This window comes from Geospiza fortis, unplaced genomic scaffold, assembly GCF_000277835.1.
Source record: "Geospiza fortis unplaced genomic scaffold, GeoFor_1.0 scaffold254, whole genome shotgun sequence".
In the NCBI taxonomy this organism is placed as follows: Eukaryota; Metazoa; Chordata; class Aves; order Passeriformes; family Thraupidae; genus Geospiza; species Geospiza fortis.
Genome location: NW_005054441.1, coordinates 1,082,761 through 1,090,796, shown reverse-complemented (window position 1 = coordinate 1,090,796; position 8,036 = coordinate 1,082,761). Strand labels below are relative to the sequence as shown.

Below are 8,036 nucleotides of genomic sequence, written 5' to 3'. Positions count from 1 at the left end.
TCCCCGGCCGAGCTGGTCACGTGAGGCCGGTGGCCCCCGGCCGCCCCCCGGCCCGACCCCCGCCTCCGGCCCCACAGCCCCGGTAAGCTGACGCAGCGTCTCTAAGCGTTAGCAGCTTTGCGCGCTAATAGGATTAGGGAGGTTTAAAACTGTCATTTGAGTGAACTAAACCCCCTGATACTCTGCATTGCACCTTCTTAACCAATTTGCCTTCAATTAGGGTAATTGGGAAACTAGCAAAGAAGTATAGCATTAATATTTTAAAGTGATGAAGCGATTACGGGCCTTGGACAAGGAAGCAAATCAATTTGCTATCTGCTCCTAAAAGGCAATTATAATCATTTGGCAAATCAGCCTGCTGCCTCCCCCCGGGCGAGGCAACACTTTGTGGCGGCCACAGGGCCGGCAGGGCACACACAGCGCCGGGCGGGCAGCTGGGCAGCCCCCGACCCCGAACCGGGCACCCTGGGCACCTCCCTGCACCCAAACCCAGCACCCTGGGCACCTCCCTGCATCCAAACCCGGTGCCTTGGGCAGTCCCACGCCCCCGGGCCAGGGGGGCACCCCGGGGTACCTGCCGGGGGCCATCAGTGTGGGGCACACGCTCCTGCACTCGGCACAGCGGCCAGCATGGGCATTGGGTGAGCGGGGTCCAGTTTGCACCCCTGCCCCACACATGGCCCTGCCCCACACAGCACCCCTGCCCGGGGATGTCCCCAGCAGCTCCCTCTCTCCCCTGCACTCCTGCAGCGCTGCCTGGCACAGGGTGTCGCCTCATCCCCCGGGGCTCCATGGCCTGTCTGTGCATGTCCTGCCATCCCTGGGGTGTGGTCCCTTGCCAGCCTGTCCCTGCAGTGGTGGCACATTGTCCCCAGGGTAGTGGTGTGCCATCCCCAACACAACGTCACACTGTCCCCAAAGAGCTGTGAGACAGGGCAGGTAAAGCCTCACAACCCCAGTGGGGGACAATGGGATGGCCTCGGGGCCCACACCAGGACACAGAGGGGCTGCGGGGTCTGGCCAGGAGCAGCTCTGGTGGGGAGGGCACAGACCCACTCCGGGGCCAGCACCCCAGCACCTGGCACAGGGTCCAAAACCCCCACAGTGACATTTGCCATCTGAAAGGGGAAGCGTGGCGAGGAGGGGAAGGGAGTGGGAGGAAGCCGAGACAGGCCCGGGGGTGGCGGCGGCTGCAGGTGGCAGGAAGATGGTTTTGGGAGAAAGTGAAAGTGAGCAAAGAAAGAAAAGGGCAAAATGCACCCCACATGATGGGGGCTGTGGGCAGCACCAAGCCCATGCCCCAGCAGAGCCCAGGACCTCCACCATGATGTTTCCATCACTCTTTGGGGCCCAGGGGCAGCAGTGGGAGGGCGGAGGAGAAGAATGGTAGCCCTGCCCCTCAGCCTGGCTGCCTTTGTCCCACACCCCCTTAGGCCAGGGCCCATGGGGCACCCCCAGGGATTGTCCCCTTGGCTGGATCCCACAGCTGGTCCCCACAGGGTGTTCCCATGCCTGGCCCCAGTGCTCAGTCCCATGTCCATGAGTCATCCCCAGGCCTGGTCCATGGGCACTGCCCCATGGCTGCTCCCCACACTTGGCCCTGCCTGGTCCCCTGCTCTGGTCCCCGTGAGTGTTCCCTGCCTGATCTTCATACCAGGTCCCCAGGGGTGTTCAGGGGGCTGGTCTCTATGGCTGGTCCCTACACCTGGGCCCACAGCCAGACCCCACAGCAGGTCCCCAGGCCGTGTCCACACCCTGGGGCCTCACGCTGGACCCCATGCCTGGTCCCCATTCCTGTCCCCACACCTGTCCCCATCTCTGCTCCCCACACGGGCAGGGCTCTGCAGGCAGCATCACTGGGAGCCACAGGGCCACCCACGCTGTCACAGGGCCACCCCCAGGCTCGCCATCCCTGTCCAGGGGGGACAACACCCATCACTGCAGCATCCCCATCCCACCGAGGCTTGGGGCATCTGCCCCAGACCCCATCCCTGGGGCAGAGGCTCCACAGTCCAAGGAAATCCTGCCCCCTCCCCCTCCATCCTTTCTTCTCCGCTCCCCCTGTTTCTAATTCTTTCTCCTCGCCCGTAATGAGGGGATTACACGGCAAACTCCAGCAGGACGCCTTTGTGGGGAGACAATCCGAGTGGGGAAGGCAGTTCGGGGCTTTGTCCGCCACTGCCCCCCCGGACCCGTGCTGGGGGGACATTTAGAGCAATTACTTGTCCAGAAAGTAACTGTCAATCATTCTTAAAGGGGAAGGCCTCCAATTAATAACCTCGTCTTAATCCTTTGGACTCATTTCCAATCTGCGGTGCCTTGGTGACATCTGCAACACTAAATAAAGATTCTCCCGAGCCTTAGCACGGCGGTTCTGTGACAAATAAGAAGACTAGAGGCAACTTTGGCTGCCAAAGCTGCGAGATTGGTGAGGTTGAGCCGCTTGTTTGGTTCCCGGGAGGGACCAGCAAAGTTAAATACTCCTGGAAAAGCCGAGTTGGCCCCAGCAGGTAACGCCGTTTTTTTTCCAATTCGGGACAAAGCGCCGAGGGAAGATGCTGAGAAAGGGAGTGGGTGTCCCCAGGGTGTGCCTGGGGTCGGTGTTGGGGACGGGGCTGGCACCATTCCCTGGGGATTCAGGAGCGGGTCGGGCGCCTGCCAGTGTCACCCGCCCTGAGTCACACAGAGCCAGGGGCAGGAGCCACCCGGGCTCCGACCACCCATCCTGGGGGCTTGAGCCCAGGGAGCCAAATCCTGGCACCCAGATGGGCTTCCAAAGGCAAAGAATGGGGTCCCAGTGGAAGGTGGGGCTGTCCCTGGACTGTCTCTTCCACATCCCCTGCTGACAGGGGAGGCCACCTGTCCTCACTGGTGCTTTGCAGTGCTCAGGAAGTGAGGGGTTTTACCCGCTTTGACCAGGGCTCAATGTCATTTCTGTTGCTTTTTTGGGTGTCTTTACCAGCAGCTATTCCCTCCCCCTAGCTAGCAGCCCCCACAGGAAAACCATGGGCTGGAGCATCGAGGAGAGGGGGGAAAGAACTCTCCTGAGGTACGGGGCCCTTATGGTTCCCAGCACAGTTTTGCAGCTTAAGGGCTTAAACCCAAAAATTGCTGCTAGCATGACAGAGGCTGCAGGAAGGTGTGCTTTGGGAGCCAGAGTTCAGCAGTTCCCCCAGCCCCAGCTCAGCGTGGCCTGTTTCCAGGCAGGATTCCCAAAACACTGGTGGCAAAGGCTTGGGAGTCCTAAGTCCAGTCCCTGGAGGATGGGGAAAATGGGGTGCTTGGTTGCTGCTGATATCCCCCCAGCCTGGTCTGCAATGCGCCCCCGTTCCCCACTCAGGGGCAGCCTGTGCCCCCCAGCCAGGCCGAGGCAGACTGGGGGGGCCCTGCCCTGGCCCCCATCCCGCAGGGTCCGGGGGTGCTGCCCTGCTGCGGGGTCACTGCTGCTCCAGTGTTCTGCTGCTCATCTCTGCTCCCAGGCCGGGGTTTGCTGCTCCCTGGGAAGTTTTTGCCTCCTTTGCTTTCTGATGGGGTCAGGGGGTGAACCCTGGGGCTCCGTCCCCGCACCTTAGCCCTGTCCCCCACCATTGCCCCTCTTCTTCTCCCGCTTGCCCCATCTTACCCCCAGCCTCTCTCACTCATCCCCCCAGTGCCCATCTCACCCATTCCCATTGCCCCAGCTCCTTCCAGCTCCCCCCCAGCTCTGGCTCCCCCCCATTGCTCCATGGGACCATGGGACATGGCTGGGCAGGGCAGATGGGGATCCTGATGGGGTGCTGGGTCCCTTGCGGGGGTCCGTGCCCCAGGAGGGTGCTCGAGGTGCTCAGCCCCCCTCTCTCCTCTCCTTGCAGGTGTGGAGCTGCGCAAATGAGAAGCAGGTAAGTGAGAGCAGGATGTCTGTGGGGGGACCCCATCCCTTCCCTGTGTCCCCAACCCCAGAACATGCTGTGATGCTCACACAGAGACCACAGAGCCCCTGCTCCCCCCAGCGCCCCCTCCCCCCCACCGCTGCCTTGGGGCACCCCAGGGTGCAGCACCCAACACTACTGCCCTGACTTGTGGCTCCCCTGAGGCCCCCTGAGACTGCCGGGCTGGACCCAGAGCCCCTGGGCTACAGCCACCCTGCCAGGGTGGGCCTCCAGCTCCCGCAAAGGCACACACACCCTGCTGCTCTCCTAAAGGCACATACACCCTGCTGCTCTCCTAAAGGCACACACACCCTGCTGCACTCCCTGCACACACACCCTGCTGCACTCCCAAAGGCACACACACTGCTGCACTCCCAAAGGCACACACACAGCCTGTGCTGCACTCCTAAAGGCACACACACCCTGGTGCACTCCCAAAGGCACACACACCCTGCTGCTCTCCTAAAGGCGCACACACTGCTGCACTCCCTGCACACACACACCCTGTGCTGCACTCCCTACACACACCCTGTGCTGCTCTTCCAAAGGCACACACACCCTGTGCTTCACTCCCTGCATACACCCTGTGCTGCACTCCCTGCACACACAGCACCGCATGTGTACAGCATCCACTGGGTGTGCAACACACGCTGCAGACACTGCAGGCACTGCACACCCTGCACACCCTGCATACCCTGCACACACAGCCCCTGGGCATGCACTGATTGCCCTGGACACACTGCCCACAGCACACACCCACAGCCCACGCTCTGAGCACACCACAGCAGCACCAGGCACACGCTGCTCGTGTTGGCTGCACTGCACACACACAGCACACGCTGGGCAGGCACTGCACATTGCCACACACATGCACACACTGCATGTGCTGCACTGCATGGTCAGTGCCACAGGCTCTGCACGTGCCTCTGCTGCCTGTGCCATGCGCACTGCACACACTGCACACCCTGCACACCCTGCACACACTGCACACACTGCACACCCTGCACACACTGCACACACTGCACACCCTGCACACCCTGCACACCCTGCACACCCTGCACACACTGCACACGCTGCACACACTGCACACACTGCACACCCTGCACACCCTGCACACCCTGCTTACACTGCACACACTGCACACCCTGCACACCCTGCACACCCTGCATGCACTGCACACACTGCACACCCTGCACGCACTGCATGCACTGCACACACTGCACACCCTGCACACACTGCACACACTGCACACCCTGCATGCACTGCACACACTGTACACCCTGCTCACACTGTACACGCTGCACACACTGCTCACCCTGCACACCCTGCACACGCTACACACCCTGCACACCCTGCACACCCTGCACATGCTGCAAACCCTGCACACGCTGCACACGCTGCACATGCTGTACACACTGTACACTGGGTGCCCACAGCTCCTGTGCCCACAGGCTGTGCATGCCCCACACACACTGTGCTCCCTGCACACCCATGGTGCTGTGCACACCCTGCATGAGCACTGTGCACAAACACTGTGCCCTCTGTGCAGCAGTGCAGACACTGCACAGCACGTGCTGCATGCATGGCACAGAGGCACTGCACCCTGGCACTGCTCCCTTGTGGTGCAAACCACCCTGAACAGCCCCATCCCTGCACACCCCATCCCTGCGCAGCCCCATCCCTGCACATCCCCATCCCTGCACAGCCATCCCTGCACATCCCCATCCCCACACACCCCCATCCCTGCACATCCCCATCCCTGCACACCCCCATCCCTGCACATCCCCATCCCTGCGCATGCACATCCACGCTCTGCACTGCTGCACACCTTCCATTGCATGCCCAGCCCAACCCTTCACCCCAGACGCCTGTGCCTCACTGGGAGCCTCCCTGAGCACCCCTGGGCCCTGCCCAGGGTGGGTGTACCTGTGCCCAGGTACAGGCGCAGCCGCAGCCACCGCAGGCACACAGCTCACACCCCCACTGCGCACACAGCACCCCACACAGACACCCCTGTGTGTGCAGCTTGGGCAACACCCAACACCCAGCCCCTGCTTGCTGCCCTCTAGGACCCTCATTGCCCCCTCCCAGCATGAACTCACTCTCCTTTTCCCTCCCCACTCTCCCTGAGGCATTAGGTGAGCCTTTGCTGGTGAGTCTGGGCAATGCAGTGCCTTCCCCCTGCCCCAGGATTACAGTTTTCTGCCCCATTTCCATGTCTGCTGACATCCTCACGGTGGAAAGAGACCCTTAATCCCCTGCAAATACTGCAGGAAGATTTCAGATGCCGGATAAAAAGCTTAAAGATGAAACGTTGTGAGGGTTGAAAATGCTTATAAGCGTCACCCAAACGGTCATTAGCTGGGGGACAGCGCCGGGTCACGCCCGCCCAGCCTGGGGACTTACACTGGGTCCCCCAGTGTTCCAGGGCCAGCCTTCTCCATGGAAGAGGCTGGACAAGAGGAGCTGGGGAGGAAGGAGGGAATTAACCTAGGCTTGGTCCCCTCCAGGCCAGGGCAAAGAGAGATCAGGTTGGCTCTCAGTGATGGCACTTCCATAAATCCTCAATTTTAGAGGAAATCTGACTTTTAGCACCAGCGGGTTCAGTGGCCCGGTGGGATCTGACAGGAGAGTCAAGTATGAGGCATCCCTTGGATTCTGGGTCAGTCCCCAGGACCCCGGGTCAGTCCCCGGGACTGTGGATCAGCCCCCAGGACACCACAGCCCTGGGATCCTCTGCTGCGGCAGAGAGGATTATGCCTTTGCATAACCTGGTCCTAGGGCCACCCTACCTTCCCATCCCTCCTTTTCCTTGTCTGTCCATCCCTGGGCTGGGGACACGTGCGGGGCCCAAGGCCCCCAGGCCCCTCTGACTCTGTGGTGCCCCCCCAGGTGCCACCATGTTCCTGAATAAGTGCGAGGGGGACCTGGGGGAGCTGCGGAAGCCGGGGGACGGCGAGAGCTCCCCGCCGGCCGCCGCCGAGGAGGAGCAGCCCAAGAAGAAGCACCGGCGGAACCGCACCACCTTCACCACGTACCAGCTGCACGAGCTGGAGCGCGCCTTCGAGAAGTCCCACTACCCCGACGTGTACAGCCGCGAGGAGCTGGCCATGAAGGTCAACCTGCCGGAGGTCCGCGTGCAGGTAGGGAGGGCAACACCCCCCCCGACCTGTCCCTGAGCCGTGGCACAGGACCCCAAGGTGCTGGAGAGCTCTCAACTCTGTGCCTCAGTTTCCCCACAGCTCGAGACGGGAGTGGCGTCTCTGCAGAGCCAGCTGCTCCTGACAAAGCCAGGGAAGGGGTTTAATGGCTGAGCCTTGTTCCTCCATGGGGTCCCAGTTTGACTTACAAGGTCGCAGTTGGGCCCATGGGCCAGAGGCTCCAACAGGGCACAGAGATGGTTTTCAGAATTTTTTCCCCCTTCTGGTGCTGGCTGCTCCCATCCCTCCTGCTGCTCACATGGGAAAGTGGCCAAAAAACCCACCTTGGCTGATCGTGGCTCCTTCCAGGTTTTTGGGCTGGGAAAGCACAAGATCCTCATGGATCTGAGGGTTTTAAGTTTGTTGGAGCAGGCAGATTGGCAGGGCAGTGGGGCTGGGGAGGTTTTGTTCCTTAGGCTGCAGCAAAAGGTTCATGGGGGAACAGCAGAGGCTGGGAAGAGCCTGGGGTCCCACCAGTCTTCTCCCCACCTTTCCTGGACTGACAGGGTGAGATCAGGGAGGGGGAAAGTGTCAGGGAGCTGAAGGAAACCACTGTGAATGAAAGCAGTAGCCCCCAAACAAATGAACTGAATTCCCCAGGCCTCAGCCCCAGTGAAGACAATGCAGCCTTTTTTGTGGGGGTCCAAACCATGAAGACACCTCTGCTGAGCTCTCTGAGCAACAATTGGTTTCACAGGATCACAGAATCATTCAGGTTGGAAAAGCGCTCTGAGTCCATCCAACTGCTCCCTCAGCACTGCCAAGGCCACCACCAGTCAATGTCCCCAAGTGCCACATCCACACATCTTTGAAGTCCCTCCAAGAATGAGGACTCCAGCACTGCCCTAGGGAAGAAGTTCCCACTAATCTCCAACCTAACCCTCCCCTAGCTCAGCTTGAGGCTGTTTCCTCCTGTGCTCTCCCTCCC

The 8,036-nt window shown here is 61.1% G+C and overlaps 1 protein-coding gene across 1 annotated transcript in view; it reads left to right on the top strand.

Moving 5' to 3' along the window:
- Window positions 1–2,330: 2,330 nt before the first annotated feature.
- Window positions 2,331–8,036, top strand: part of RAX2 (retina and anterior neural fold homeobox 2) — a 7,394-nt gene continuing 1,688 nt past the window's right edge. The window contains exons 1-3 of the mRNA XM_005427309.2: window positions 2,331–2,510; window positions 3,852–3,878; window positions 6,801–7,051. Of these exons, the coding sequence (XP_005427366.1) occupies window positions 6,809–7,051 (243 nt within the window). The 5' untranslated portion in view covers window positions 2,331–2,510; window positions 3,852–3,878; window positions 6,801–6,808. The remainder of the gene's footprint in view (window positions 2,511–3,851; window positions 3,879–6,800; window positions 7,052–8,036) is intronic.